We start from the raw sequence: 16,624 nt of genomic DNA, 5'->3' as shown, positions 1-16,624 counted from the left end.
GTAGTTGTTCACCTCCGCTAATCTGATCCTGGCTACTCACCTCTCCCCCACCCCAACCCCCTCTCTCCTGAAGTACAGCCTAAGATGACACAATTCCAAAACAAACCCACAGAGGGCCATAGGCTGCTTGCAAGCCTGGAGTTCGAGGATACTACTTTTTTCCCCGGGGGAACGAACAATGCGAGTTTGAAGCACGGTTTGACAGCACGCAAGATCAGGGAGAGAATGTCACGTCAGTGTGGGTTCTTTTCATTGATTTTAAATGTTTTGCTTGATGTAGGGTATGCAGAGCCCGTATCACAAGGTGACAATTAACAGAATATCCAGGTTCTCTGGACGGTGCGGTGCCAGTCTGATGCGGTAAATACAAAACTTTAAAAAATTAATTCTGCCCTTCACCTTATTTATCCTATCAAAGTAGCCTGCTGAGTATATGGCTAACTAGCCAGCCCAGCCTCCGGCTCACTAAGAACTCGATACCAAGCTAATAGCACTAGATAGCAGAGAGAAAGGGAGTCACAAGTGGTCTACTGGAGGCAAAGTTAGCGAGCCAAGAAACTGCCGGTGGTTCACTGCCATTTCTGCTCATCAGTTTTCCAGCGGGCCGCTGGCAGATTCAGAGCATTTTCAGACAGATGCCTACTCATTTGCCAGTTGTTTATCACAGATTATAGTCGGCAGGCTACCGTTGGACCTCTCTTCACTTTCTCCTCTTTGTAGACTACAGTAAAAGTGAATGCACTTCTAAACGTAGGAACGGTTACAAAGCATCACTTTTGTAGATTTTGTTTTTATCAGAACAGCCCAGCTGAAACATCTATGAGGACAAGAGGAGCTCCCTGATATGTGCAAATGCAAAAAGGCTATGCTTCTTGTTTTATAATGTGTCATGACTTGACTGGCAGTATTGATGGTCAGCAATTGATTGAAGTCACAATGGCCGATGTAAAAGTGGTGATCATAAACACACACACACACACACACAGAGGCTTGGAAATGTATTCAGAACTTTGCACCATTTTTTTCTGTGGCTGTAGTTCTGCTTCTGTGGCTGCTGCCCCTGCAAACTGCAAACATCATGTATACCTCGCGGTATGTCCTTCTCACTTCTAAAACGAGTTCCATATTAATACCGTGTCTAAAAATACTGACAGCAAAGACAAGGAACAGCATGACTTCCCCACCAAAATGTCTTCTGACTTATGGTTATGGAACTACACTTGTGACTCAAAAGTTGCAGGTTCAATTCCGAGTTAGGGCAGCACCACTGTAAAAATGGGCAATGTGGGGAATATGTAATGCGTATGTCCCCTCTGGAGAAGAACATCTGCTAAATGCCAAAATGTAAATGATTCCAAATGACATTATAAATGGGTATTACATCTTATTCACAGATCTGCAGTGCAAGACTATGGAGATGGACGTGTTTGCCGAGCTTACAGAAAATGACTGCAAGGGTAGAACTGGCTTCCATCCAGAAATATACTTAGCCAGTTAGGCAGCCAATTCCTTCAACTAATCATCTACAATGACTCTAAGAGCATATACTGACACCAACCAGCTTGGATAGTGTGATAGTGTGCTTAGATAGCTTGGGTAGTGTGATAAAGGTTGTAGCCAGCTACTCTAAGTTAGATGGCTAGCTGGCTTCTTATACTGTATGTTTTGTGTACAGATAGTTCATTATGTATTGTCTAACTGATGCTGCTATTCACTTGCTAGCACTAATCATTTAATGGGCCTCAAGCAATTGATCACCACAAATTGGCAAATGAAGTGTGTGGGTTTCCTCCGGGTACTCTGGTTTCCTCCCACCATACAAAGACATGCACGGTAGGCTACTTGGAGGGGCATTAACAGGATGTGCTCAGTCAACTTACCCTGTATAAATAAAGGTTAATAAATAAGTACTAATATTTCAAGAGGAAGTACCCTACTGTGTCAAGCACGAATGCTTGTGATATAAGATATGCACGTCAAGTGCACTGAACTATCCAACATCCAATGTGCTCTGCCCTCTGTTAACCCTGTCCATCGATGAGCAAGTGTTACTTCGGCTGGTTTTCAAATGCATATTCAATGAACTCACAGCATGCACAATAAAGGCAGATCAAACAGGTGATTTACCTTTACAGGTTGGGAGGGCCTTGTCCCACACTGGCTTCCCATCAGCCCCGATGATGCACGTGATGGTGGGCGGACCCGCCGCGGTGTACCCAGAGTTACAGCGGTAGGTCACCGTCGACCCCAGCTTGAAGTCTGTCCCAAGGCGGCTTCCGTTCATGATGTTTCCGGGGTCAAAGCAGGCCTCCCGGGGCTTCTCTGTATTCAGGAAGAAAAAAACAAAACAAAACAGCGCAGCATAATACAATATGCATAGAAGGATATTGCTAAAATTATCAAAGACAGCGAATCACACAGGACGTCAGGGGAGATGGCTCACGCTGATGCTGGAGTGCTGAAAGGACACCGTAATGCCAGGGAATTTAGAACTGAAGGGCTGCAAATGCACTTAGACAGGATCTGGATTAGGATTCTGACAGATCTCGAACGGTACAAAGCACCTTCCAGCTGCCATTGGCCACATCCGCCTTTATCACCAGCAACTGCAGGCTAAGAAGCACGGCAGAGCTGAGGGAGAGCTGCCCCAGGGGCAGGCCTGGAAGAAGGCTAGCGCTAACAGGGATGAGATACCGCCGTAACCGGCATCGCCCTGACAACGGGCCGTCAGCGGACTGGCCCCCGAAAGCAAAACTGTGGAGATGGATCTTCAGAGCTCGCCTGACATAACAGGTGATAACTGAAAAGGTTTAATTTCTTTCTCCGCCCGCACTGTAGCCTCTCAACCTTTCTCATCTGAAGGCCCCCATCTCAAAGAAGACGTTTAGCTGCTGGAAACTACACAGTATCCACTGCAGTACTATCCATGATATCATACATTGTTATATCATACCTGACTATCATACATTATACATGTATGTCATAAAGTACATGCATTTAGTACTGTATATACTCATACCAAATACATGTATAAACATTTAAAGGATTTTAATATGACCAAGGATATGCAATGTTAATGAAGCTTATTTCATACTAATATTCCCAGAGGACCCGGAATCCGAGCCTCAGGGAAACTGCTTTAGGGAGGGCATGAGGGAAAGCCAATCTCAAGTCAGTCAGACTCAAGTCCGACTGAAATGATGTGTGAATGCACCACAACGTAGCATCTCCTTGTTAATGTCAAATAGGGTATATTGTGATGGATTGTTAGAAAATTATAAATTATGTACACAAAATTATGTTTAGCATTAGAAACCACTGGCCATTAGTGAACATATCAATAGAATCTACATACCATATGTGTGAAGTGTGCAATGCATGCTGGGAACAATCACCAATCAAAAATACAGTACTAGATCTTAGTTCTGTGGCATTACACACTTTAGGCAATGTCCAGTTTTGCCCTCACATTGTAAAATGTACAGTAGAAGTGCACATGATGACGATTGGCATGGTGAAGAGTAACTGACAACTCATATTAAAATAGAAAATATATATTTAAGAACTTGGTGGCCTGTATGAAAAGAGATAAAAAAGAAAACACATTTTCTCTTGATTGTTTTTTTTTTCATGCTGCGGCTGCAATTGCTTTTAGTATCAGTCAAGAAGATCAAAAGGCCAGATGTATTCTCAGAAATATGTGTGCGCTTGTTCGTGCACGTCTGTGCGTCTGTGTGTGAATAGCATGTTGACAAAGTGCTATGCTTGCATGCAAATCTGCAAGCATTTACCCCGAGTAAATGCAGAAAAATCTCACATCACATAAACAATCAGCGAGCAATTTGGACAGTGACAATTTGAAAGCAAAAAGTCAAAAAAATTGTGTTTTCACAGAAGGCCACTTCTGGGGGGTTTTTTTCCTCTCTATTGCGGCAAAACAACATTGTTTACCAGCAAATAAACGTGAAGTCCAGCAATCAACCAGGGCTTTAAGCACAGTCTGTTGCTGTTGTCAAAGTTGATTCAGATAAGAGTTCAATTTACTGCTGTCTTAATGTTAAATCCTTGAGGGGTCCGTCACAGCTCTTCGGACAACCCAAAAGCCAGAAAATGGAGGGTGTGTCTGGAAGAAAATGCTCCTTTTTGGCAGAAACAAGTCGCAAACACCCCTTATCCTCTTGTTTTCTTTTGTCTCCTGTCAGTCGGTAGAGAAATTAAACATTGTGACGCAGCTCCAGAGAAAGTCAGAAGGATTGTGTTGTTTTTGTTCTTTATGTGTTCAGCACTTAGAAGGTAGTCAGGGCAGGCAAGGCATGTGTTCAGTATTTCAGGGTCTTATACACCCTGCTTCATCAGATGACTTCTTTATTATTGCCTCAAAAGCAATTGACATGGTAAAACTGCTCAGATCAATAGAGTAGTGTACTCTCCATAGAGTGGAAGGGATTACATTCTGCACATGAAAAGGGCTAGGTTGACTTCCTTAAATAATCAAAAAGCTTTAGCCTGCAGATGCTTTTTGCAGGGGAAAATTGCACTATACATTTCAATATGCTCAGGGAAATGGTGGCATTTGCTGATTTTAATCCTATTACAAATGGTAGCTGATGAAATAATATTGCATCTCAAAGCAATTAACAGTTTGAAGTGGATTAAATATCGTAAGGCCTTGTGTTTCTTTTCATCTGGTCTCTGTATTAATTTAATCGTGTATGGGCCAGAATGATGTTATATGAAGTAGACATTAACACACTACTTGTTTTAATTGTATAAAAATGCCTTCTTCAATAATTTTGTATGACCTGCTCACATGGGTAAAACGACCAGATTCTAAAACAAATTTTTTTTAAATACAAAAATAAATCCTGACCACATGCACACACAAGTTATTTAAAAATGTTTGAATAGAGAGGGTAGGAATTACTGTTTTAATACAGGGCCGAGCAGATATGAAACATCCAAGCCGATGATTAATGTTAACCCATATCAGAACAGATATGGGCACTCAGGTTACGAGAGTAATGATACATGTAATGGAAGATGGCGCAGAAACCAAGGAGCTAGAACTGCTTACATATTTCCAGAATAAACTCTATTTTTCACAACAAAAAAAAATATATATATGTGGCTGAAGAGAGAAATCAGCGAATATTCGGGTTGAAAAGTGCATCGGTTAATGGATACTTTCTGAAACTTCCTGGTATCACTGTGAAGATATTTTTTGGCCATTTGAGGCTACATCAGTCTTATTCAGGCAGTCAGGTTCCTCTGACAGTTAATACTTTCTCTTAATATTTCTCTTAGTATTTTTTTTTTCTGAGAACTGCCATGTACTAGCCAAGAAACTGTTATGAAAAAATTTTAAGTGAACCGTTACCTTTTCACATGGCAATTAAACTATACACATATACATTTTACACATTAAACATCACATGGACATTTTCACATTAGATTGGCGTTTTTCAGATATGAATGAAAATGTCCACATGTGAAAAGAAAAAAGCCACATTGAGTCATTTGCATTTTTTAAATCGACAATTTTCACATGAAAACAAAACATGTGACTTCAAATAGCATAAGTTACCTGTTTCCATCTGCTTATACAGTAAGTGGGATTATTTTTATTGTTCACACGTGGTTTTTGAACAGATAATGTTTTTCGAAAGGGACCCTTTATATCACATAATGTAAATCAAGACCAAATAAATGGCACGAGGCAGGAAGGCGGCGTACCTTTGTACTCGATAGCAAAGCCGGACAGGCCCAGGGAGGCGTCGCTGCGGAAGGCCAGGAACAGGCTGTTACCGCTGCTCTCGATGCGTTCGGGAGCCTGGTTCCCCTGAAGGCTGCTGATAAGAGGGCCATTGGAGTCCTCCCCCTCATAAATGTGCAGGAAGTCATAGCTGGGCTCCATGTTGAAGCTGGGGAATCGGAAGGCACAGGTAAAAACGGAAGGGAAAGGAAGAGGTGGAGGTATAGACAGCTTTCGAGGGAGAGGGAGACATGATTATATAATGGGATGGCACAGTGGCTCCAGGTCATGTGTGATGGAGACCATCAAGGCCAATGAGGAGATTTTGTGAGTGATTTTGGCTCTAACCTGCTATATTCACATTGCGAAGTGGAAACAAGAACTACAACGAAAATCTGATGTGAAGGGAGAGTGACATTTCACATTTCACAAACAGTCCATTGCTTTTCACAGGGATTTCAGCTAATTCCGAAATGGCACGGGGTGAGAGAAGGGTTGGTATCTTCTTACCACTGCTGGAAGCTTCCAGCAAATTGTGAGTGACATACCTTTTGAAAATTAGGGCAATGACGAAGTCAGGACTGACTTTTATCCTCCAGTCACACTCCTTTCCTGGTGGGTACGGCTGAGGGTAGTTGGGTGATAGAATTACCCCAGCGGGGCCTGTCACATTACCTCCACAGGTGGCTATCACAACGACAAGAGGAAGGGCGACAGAGGGCTTTAAGCTGGCACTTCAAACCGGGGCTACATGCTCATAAGCAGTGCTTCACAACGCTGGTTGTTTGACACATCTGAAGTGGAATGAGATTTTGGATTTAAGAGATGAAACAAGCGTAGGCTGTAATGTTTCCTGACACCTACTGAGACAGATAAAACACAAGCACACTAAAATGACTGATATAAATGAACAAGAACCACAATATCAAATACAGATTGGTAAAAATATCAAATGCATGGCTGCAGTGGAGTAAGGCAATGGCATTTTGCTTGGTAATTTAGCGAAGACATTCAAGGTGATGAAGTGGGAGAATGCCTCGTTGAATACTGATGTGGCTGCTTGTATGGACATGACCTCCCTGTCAAGACATTTGATTGTAGTTTGCCAGCCATCTGTAAACCAATACAGAAAATAAGGGCATTCTCTCATTCAGATAAATGAAATGACAGATTTGGTGGAGCAGTGAAGAAATATGAGTATATTACAGTATATCATTGAGTGTGGAAGAGTGTGTGTGTGTGCGTATGAATGTGTGTATGTGCATACTTGTGTGTGTGTGCGTAAGAGTGTGTGTGTGCGCATAAGTGTGTGTGTGTTTGTGTGTGTGTGTGTGTGTACGTACAAGTGTGTGTGCGCATACGTGTCTGTGTGTCTTCCAGTCTGAATACAATGTTAAACCCTGTTTCTTTCCCTGGTTATATTGTACCCACATATGCAGAAGAGAATATAACCTTTATATACCACATTCATTTCACCAATGTTTTGATATCCCATTAGGATATAAAGACTAAGGGTGGGTACCATTACACATTTTCTGTTACTGCTACTGGCCTTCACTGGGACACTATAACCAAAAACACGTTTTAGTTGCAATGTGACATAATAGGCATCCGCACAATGTCTGCAACCTAACTGAGAATGCAAATACCTACAGCTATGTATGAACAGCCAGAGAGTTGACAATAAACTACATGCATATTAAAAAAGAATCCATTTACCACATACCTCCCATTAGACACTAAGTCTCTAACAAAAGTCAGTCTTTCATAAATGTCTTTCATCAATTTGGAAAATTTGATTGGAGTAATGGTGAGCCAATTTGGAATAGACCACAAGAGAACAAATGGACAAAAAGAAGGATTAATATCCATCTATATTAATAACAATATAATTATTGCCAGAACAGCAACAGTAAAACAGATAAGATACATAGGTAAGTTCAGTCCCACTTTACAATCACGCTACCAGTATGTTAGCAGTGTCCTTGAATAAATACAGTTTCAGTTATCATACCAATAGGCCCATTTATAATGTTGACTTGCATGGCGGTGAAGACATATGTAGGCTAAATACTGGAAGTTTCGATAGCAGTAGCCTAGTCATGTACTGTACGTGAGAAACACTAATAGTAAAAATGGCCGAGCCCAAACTTGTGTTGCAGGCCCTGGCCGGTACTTGAATGCCCTGGCTGCCATTTGAAAGTTTAAAGTAATTCAAGGAGTTGGACACAGAAACCACTGTTCAGCGTTCAATTGAAATAAATCAGACAAAAACATCAGCACAAGCGAAATCCCTTTAACATGGAGGCGAAGACTTGTTTTTTTTCCGCCACGGATCAACACACGGGAAATCAGTGTCACTGCTTTTGTAGAAAAATGGATTCGCAATTAATGTCGATGAGAAATGTGGAGATTACAGCAAAATGACAAGTGGGGACCATGAAATAGGTCACTGAAGAGAAGCATAGTGGTACACTGAAAACCTAAGCTAAATATTCATGGCATCTTCATTTTTACCCTTGAGCCAGAAACTTGGATGCATCAATATAAACATAGCTAATCTGAAGAGCTCTGTTATAATTCTGTATGACACTCCATTATATCCTGAGTGTCTGTTTCGTCAATGTATTACACAGTAATAGACGCATAACAGTATTTTATCTCGATTTCGTGTAACTAGTTTTCTGCAAACATACCAATGCACGTGGGAGGATCAGGTTGCCAGAAAAACCTGTTGTTGAGCTGAACGCACGTTATTCTTGCCATGCCCTGTATCTGATATCCAGGGTCGCACATGAAGGTGATGGTGTCTCCCGGCTCCCTGCTGTCTCCGTAGCGCGTTCCGTTCTGGGGTGTCCCAGGGTCATTACAGGTGGTAGCAGTTGTAGCTGAAGGCACACAAAATCAAGGCGAGTCAATATGAGGGTTCGGCCCTGGTATGAGTGCTGGTGTCTCGTCTTTCTGGCTCTCTTCACGGGCCACTCTCTCTGTAGCACCATTGCTGTGACACTGATATCTCCTCCCCCAGCTGTAAAAATGAATAAATAAAAACCCTCTGCTTTGTTTCAGGCATGAGTTGTATTTACAAAGATGACAGCAGGTTTAGTTTGTGCCGGGTTCTTTCGGTTTTTGGGAAGCTACTGCTTTTTTGTTGTATTTTTTCACTCTTTAACGCTGCCCTCCCTGCTTTATTACCAAAGATGTCTTTAAAGGCATTAGGATCAAAAGCTGAACATAAACAAGGGCTATATGTCGCAGCATTAGTTGTGTAGCAAACCTAGAGTCAGATACATTTATCCGTTTGAAAATGATTTTATATATATAACAGTAACACCCATGTCATTTGTTACATATCAGTTTACATTTGCAATGTGCCCACTCTTACATGTGACACATCTTTTTACTAGTATCACGTCCATTTTAATAAATGCATTAACGTAACACTACATCTGCCTTTTAAGTAACATATTTATCTGATTTGATTGCATTCATATCCAGGGTTGTGTGTGTACACACAGGTATTATGTGCAAGATAGCTGTCGGTTATCCTAAAAAGTGTTTTGGAAAGGTACCGGCCCAAGATAGAAGGATGGCACCTTTGTGCGCGATATTAGACATCTGCTGATAAGATAACTATTTGCTTCACTGCATATTTCTGTAGCAAAAGCAAAGAGTGATTCCCATTGTGCTGCGTTAGGGTCCCACGGGCAGTGTGTGCAGGCTGTCCGCTCTCAGCTGCCCCGTTCTGTAATACAGCACAGCCTGGTCAATTCAGCTCACACCTGCTATCGGAACGAGAGAGAATCTTCCCCACAGTTCTGTCCCCCAACCGACAAATAAACAAAGTAATAAAACTGACAGTTGTAGAAACTGTGCTGTTAAACCAATTTAAAATGAATACATTTCGCACTTCGCATATCTATTCGCTTTGTGGGAAATTCCTTAGTTTGCAGGATTGCTAAGAAGATGCACAAAATATCAGTTTTAACAGGGTAAATACCGTCATAAATGTGCTGAGCTAGGGATAAACTAAACTGTACATCTGCACTCAGAGGAGGTAATGTTGAAATGAGATAACATTATTCATTCAACTACTGTACAAGTTTGGTGCCATTTGCAGAGCAATAATGGATTTCTTTCTTTGGATTTCATGGTTTCCACATTCTTTGAACTGAAGTAATATCTCTTGACCCTGGTAGGTCTGATGTGACAAAGACAAAGTGTACAGACATAAATGGTTTAGATAAAAAAAAAATCTGTGATAAAATGTATCATTGTAACTCAGAAATATTCAGCTTTTAAGGTCTTATAAGGTCTTATAAGGTCACTTAGAAGACTTCTGTACATCCACTGTGACAGGTGCGTCTGAAGAGAAAAACTGCCACATAAGTGGAGTCACAAACAATGTCACACTTGCAATCAAATGCATTTAATTACAACATCATCATGTAACTCCTGAAGGTCGAGAAAAAAACAAAAAAACATTGTACACATTGCACTGAACTCCACATACACTAAGTAAGCACTTTATTTGGCATTTATTAGACTTGTTTTTCCTACTTAGAGGTTTGACATGTTGTGTATTCAGAGATGCTCTTCTTCATATCATTGTTGCAATGTGTGGTTATTAGCATTACTGTTACCTTCCAGCCTGCTTCAACCAGTTTGGCCCATCTGCTCTGACCTCTCTCATTAATTAATAACACATCATTTCTGGCCGCAGAACTGCTGCTCAGCGGATGTTTTTTTTAGTTTGTTTTTTTTAACCATTCTCCGCAAACTCAAACACTCCAACTATTGTTGCGTTCCAGGAGACCAGAAGTTGGTAACAAGCTGGTAGACAGGTTTACCTAATAAAATCACTGAGTGTATATGCACAGGTTTTATAAGGTAAAAAGGAAAGTACGGGTACAGACGGAAGAAGCAGAGGAGATACCTACTTGAGAACTGAATAGAGAAGCCAGACTTGCTGATGAAGTAGTCGCTGTCAAACTGAAGGGTTAAAATGTTGAAGGTGCTGTGGGTGTCCTCTGGCAGGGACAACCCACTCCACTCTTTCAGTAGGATGCCCCCTTCTGTCGGACCATCCCAGACTTTCAGGATATCGTGGGCGACCTCCGTGTCGAACACAATAAAGTGCAAGCTGTAAAAAACAAAACACTGTGTCTTTTTCCACACTGCTAGCAGTGACTAGGACATGCACTGAAAATGTTACACACACACTGTTCTCTTGTCTGATTTGTGGTGGCTTTTTATCCAATGAATGCAGAGGACTACTATAAATCATAACACAAATAAAATACAAGGCAGTCCATCGAGTAAACGTTGAGAATTGACCGAACATGCTTCAATATTAGCTTAGAAAATATAATTGATACAGATAACGTATCTTAGGGTTTGAGCTTTCTCGACATACTTTATTCAAACCTGTCTTTTATTTTCCCTAAATGACAAGCTGTTGATTTACTGTGCAGGGAGTAAAACTTACTTTGATCTACTGGGTTTGTCCTAAGAGAGCCTGCTGTTATTTAAATTGTAAAATTGTTATTGAAAGAGGAACACATTTTTCTAGTAGAAGAGTTAGGTCATCTGTCATCCCCTTCAGAAGCCACAAAAGAATCTGCCCTTTACGCCAGCCTTCCTTACCTTACTGCTGTATCATGTTAAAGGTCTAAATGACAGGGACCTTGTAAGTAAAAGGGAACAATAAGTTACTTACATTCGATTAAGTGTAACTCCTGCACTTATTGTCTCATCACTTGCAAGAGAATATGTTGGGGAGATGTACTATTGCTATTTGGAGTTATGAACTGTGTGTGTGCGGTAAATCAGCAGTATAAACTCCAGCTACAAGCTGGCTGCTGTTCAGCAACATGCTTCAGGATAACAATTGGCAAGTACAAATGTCTGTGGGGTTGAGTAGAGGTTTACAGAAGAGGTCAGACAAAGAAATGACAAATGACAGCTGACTATGCAGGAGGCTGTATAACATTGTTTGATGACGGGTTTTTGATCACAGGTGCACTCCAGCCTGTGCATACACAGGTGACCATTCCAAAACCTTCATCCGTCTTTCCTGGAGGTACTTCATGGTTGATTTTGAGGTATGCTTTGGATCATTGTAATACCCAACTTCGACAACTTCAATGTCTCGACAGACCTTTGAACATTAGCCTCTAGGATTTCTTGATATTTGGTGGAATCCATTCTTCCTCCACTTGCACAATATTTCCTGTGCCCCCAGCTGCCACACAACCCCTTCTTCCCTAACAGTGGTGTCACCCTTTTTATCTCCAAACATACCTTCTTTAGGGGTGTCCAAAACTTCACTTTTGGTTTTGTCAGACCAAAGCACATTGTTCCAAAAAGCTTCAGGCTTCTCAATGTTTTCTTTTGCATACTTCAGATGCTTAATTTTGTGTTGAGGTCATTCTTTCTGGCAACTCTGTCATGCAAGTTTTTTGTCATGCAAGTATTCCATTCATCTTCCATTTTCTAATAATGTTTCTGACAGTGGAAATGGGTAGCTTGAGACATTGAGAGAGTTTTTCTAGAATTCTTCTTCTTCATTCCGAAATCCTTGGACAACTGTTTAGAGGAACTCATGGTTGTTAACGCCAGACAGAACAGCCACTGCAGTTGGCTTCAGAATAAAAAGTTCAGCCCTGGAATTATACTCACCTGGCTCATTGCAGCCTTAACGAGTAAATCATCTGGGTCTGGGCCTTAGTAATGATCTTTTAAAAAAGTAACAAAAATAATTGAAAAAGGTTCCCAAACTTTTGCACAGAGCCATTTTCCTTCTTTATAATTCATAAACAGTAGAAAATGAAAATAAAAAGCAATCTTGCTATAAGATCTGCAGAAAGGTCTCATGTTTAACAATGTACCATTTAGAGTTCAGGTTTGCTTTCAATCATATACAGATTAATTATAACAGACCTTTAAACCAGGGGTGCTCAATTTTTTGCACCTCACTGTAGCTCGCCAGATGAAATTAATGGGTAAGTTCAAATACTGAAAAAAATGGTTTCCTGAGTTCCTGCACCTTAACCCTTTTAAAATATTGAAACTGCAGGCTGTTATACTGCAGCAATCTTTTATCACATCCAAAATCAAGGTGAGAATAACTTCTGAACACTTCTCAAATATGTCATTCTTTATTCTTTATGAGTCATGCAGGAAACCCCTTTCATTTGAAAGCTGGTTCAGACCTGGAATGCCAAGTGACAAACATTTAAAATAAATGAAGCCAGGTTCAGTTCCACAGTCAAAACATGTTATTCTTGTGTCCATTCCTGCTCTACATTTGGACAGAACAAATGTATTTCATTCTCTGTTTTGAACTACATTTATTGGGCCAAGTTATTCTACAGTGCTATCACTGTACACTCCACCAAATCAGTGTTGACACTTCAGATACACAAGGTGGATACACCTCCTTGAATGCCATGCTGATGTTCCACCAGCCTGACAGAATACAGACAGACAGACAAGATACACAATCCTTCAACTTATTTCACATTTTTAGCCTGTGCTTGTGAACTGCCCCATTCAATTCTAACCAAAAATGTTCCTTTGGGTTCAAGTCTGGAGATTGACATTCAGATCCATTTTGTGGCCAGCTGATCATTTCTTGGTTGATTCTGAGGTATGCACAGGATCAGTATCCTGCTGAGAGATCAATTTGTGGCTACATTTCAGTTTTCTGGCAGAGCCAATCAGCTTCCAAGTGAAGTTCTGCTTAAACATCAAACTCCAGATATTTATGATTTGTTGACTAATAAACTGTACTGAAGAGTCTCAGTAATGTAGACAGAGAGAGAGAGAGAGAGAGAGAGAGAGAGATGTGATTTTCTATTCTGAATCTGGTTTTCTGACATGCTTGTCGGCAGGGGTTATTACCTGATGGTCTTTCCTGTATCAGCCTCGATGGACCAGGTGCAATGGAGGTTGTTATCATAGGGTGCTGGGTATCCTGGTGATAGAATACGCCCAGATGTGGCTCCCTGAAGGAGGCCTCCACACTCAGCTGAAGAGGGGGCAAGTCTATTAACATTTCTTTAAAATAGTCATACACTTTCATCCTTAATGTGCCTTTCCAACATGTTTTCTCTCAAAGGGCATTCAAACAATCCTCTTCAGTAAACAGCTGCTATGATTAATTAATGTGCGACTTAATCCTCTGCTGTGGCACCCTAGGTAAGAGTTCTTACGATTTCTTAATTTATACTCATTTGTGTTGTCACACTTGAAATAGATTATGAACATCCAAACCATTTCACATGTGCGTGCAAAATAGGAGAACTGCAGAAGGGCGGGTGGATATCCTTATCAATTTGTCTAATTCAGAGGAAAAACAATACAATGACAGCCTTCGGCAATGTCATCCATTTTCTATGTTACTTTCCTGGAGCTGCAATATGTAAATTTGTTCCAACTGCAACTCATAAGGTATAAGAGTGACAGAATAACCAAGTGATCTATTTTCACACTCACTTAAAGTAAAAGTAATGGCACTGTGGGTAATGAAGGAACTTAGTCAAATGAAGAGGGAAGAAGAAAAGATTTATGCCATCTTTAGACATTAGACATTTCCTTTCCAAATGACAAGAGAAATTGCTGAACTTAAATTTTGAGAGAGAATTGTCTACACACACACACACACAAATGCATGCATAAATGCACACATGCACACGAACACACACGTGTATATATATATATAAGTACATCCATTTATTTTGTTAAATAGATACATGCAAAGTGACAATGTTGCTTGAATCGCCTTCAATAATTTCCAATTATGGAAAAAAGTACAGAAAACAGACATGGTTTTACTGAATGATATCCCCTATGCTTACTGCCAGTTTTTACTTATCAACATACAGCATGCATTTCATTCCGTTTCGTTCAGCTGGATGTGTTAAGCAGGTATTGGGGTAGCTGCAGCATGACATGTTCATCACTTCTTATAAGACCAATTGTTTCAGTAGTCATTATTTCATCACATTGCACATCAATCATATAGGTAGTGAGATACCTTCTAGTCTGTGGCCAGACATCAATATTCACTGTAGGTGAGATTAAAATAAGGAAGTTTTCAAGGTTTCTACTAACCCACACATGACGGTAAGGTTTTATCCCAGACCCTGCGATCACCACTAAGGCAGGTCAGGGTGCTGCTCCCATGGAGGGTGTAACCAGGGTTACAGCTGTACAACACAAATGTGTTCGCGAAATGGCCGTCGTCTTGAATCTTGTATCCATAATTAGGAATTCCAGGTTCTTCACATTTAACAAGGTCAAAACCTGGAAACATAAAAGGCTTTCAGAGAGACGGACCGGACAGGACACTCGATCGAGCGTCAGACATGGAAATCTGAATTTCGAATTGAGTTCATGGGCATTGTATTTTACTTTGATATTAACAAATGTAGAGAAAGGTATACGTAAATTAGACGACATGTCTCAGATGTCGTGAAGTAACCAGAAAAGGGCAGACTGCTCCTACATAACTCTCCACCATTGATGAAATCCCATTCAGGCAATGTCCTGAGGGTTAGCTTTCTTTCCTGATCTGCTCCTGTTACAGATGAGTATGAAATCCATTTGAAACGGAGCAGCCAGAGGGTGCCTTTACACGTACGGACGGCAGAAATCTCTGAAGGAGTCGGACATTTCATCTTTTTTTTCCTGAAGTGAGTACGGGGTTCTTAAAAATGACATTTTTACATCTATGCCCTCGAATGAACCAATACGACTCCCTTAAGTTCTACAAAGTACGGCCCGGGTAAAACCGCTCCCTTTTGTTCTGCTAGGATAAAAATTGTCACTCTCAAGATGGTCGTTAAGGAACCAAATGTGCAGTTGTATCAGAGCTGTCAAATGCGTTCCAGTCAATCAGACAATCACCTTCTGCGGAGCTGTAGAACACGTGCTGCCGGCCCGTAAATGTGCGATAGAACATAAAAACCTCGAAGACAGCCCAGCAAAGACATCAATAAGGCAGCTGTTTATTTTTGTCTTTAGCAATAAAAGATGGTACCTCAAAGGTTCTATGAAGTACAAAATTAAGAAATAAAAAGAAATAACTGACAAGTTATTGCAGTGTTGTTCTGGCCTGTATTCTATCATACGGTCTGGAGCTGGTAATTAGAGGGCCAAACAGGCAAGCTGCTGGAGCTGTATTGTAATTGCTGGGTTTTTTATGAGTGGTTCATGCAGTGTCATGGAAGCCTGTTGTTTCTGTTACAGTTGTATTATTGTTATTCAGGATCCAGACACAGCAGGTGTTTTCCTGATCTCTTTTCTTTCTGAAATTTAGTGGAGCAAAAACATGTACCACAGCAAATTGTACATAAATATCCCAAAAGACATGGACATCTCATCACATTTTGCCAATTTTTCACGGTTGCTGCCTTTCAGCAAAATTCTTCGAAATATCCATTGGTATGGTTTTCACAGACTGATGCATACATAACCACCATACATTTTAACTTGCAAAGGAACAGTCTGCCATGACTCATGACCTATGAAATTACATAATTTCCTCGTCTGTCTGGCAGTTTCACACATCATTTGCATATATACATACATAATATATGCATGTCCATCATTCATATTTTATGAAAATTTTATACAATTCAGATTAGATTACAGTTACAGTATGACTGCCTTATGCAATATGCCTGGAATGAAACAACATATTTGCATACAGTATAATGACAATATAATTGTGACTGGGGTCATAATTAACAATGCAAAATTCTATTATCTTTATGCATGACAAAGAAGTTTCCCGTAAGAATGTTTTTTTTAGTTATTTTTTTACTTTGATTGTAAAAACATAATTCATAGTTAAATAAGATTTAT

General features: G+C 40.4%; 1 protein-coding gene across 1 annotated transcript in view; it reads right to left on the bottom strand.

Moving 5' to 3' along the window:
- LOC133117936 (CUB and sushi domain-containing protein 1-like) overlaps positions 1–16,624 on the bottom strand; it is a 503,171-nt gene that overhangs the window by 81,251 nt on the left and 405,296 nt on the right. The window contains exons 24-30 of the mRNA XM_061227463.1: positions 14,870–15,061; positions 13,658–13,784; positions 10,693–10,895; positions 8,449–8,640; positions 6,301–6,439; positions 5,734–5,921; positions 2,128–2,322 (exon numbers count right to left, since the gene is read on the bottom strand). Coding sequence (XP_061083447.1) covers positions 2,128–2,322; positions 5,734–5,921; positions 6,301–6,439; positions 8,449–8,640; positions 10,693–10,895; positions 13,658–13,784; positions 14,870–15,061 — 1,236 coding nt within the window. The remainder of the gene's footprint in view (positions 1–2,127; positions 2,323–5,733; positions 5,922–6,300; positions 6,440–8,448; positions 8,641–10,692; positions 10,896–13,657; positions 13,785–14,869; positions 15,062–16,624) is intronic.

The sequence above is a fragment of the Conger conger genome, chromosome 18 (assembly GCF_963514075.1).
Source record: "Conger conger chromosome 18, fConCon1.1, whole genome shotgun sequence".
In the NCBI taxonomy this organism is placed as follows: domain Eukaryota; kingdom Metazoa; phylum Chordata; class Actinopteri; order Anguilliformes; family Congridae; genus Conger; species Conger conger.
This window is presented reverse-complemented; position numbering and strand designations above follow the sequence as displayed.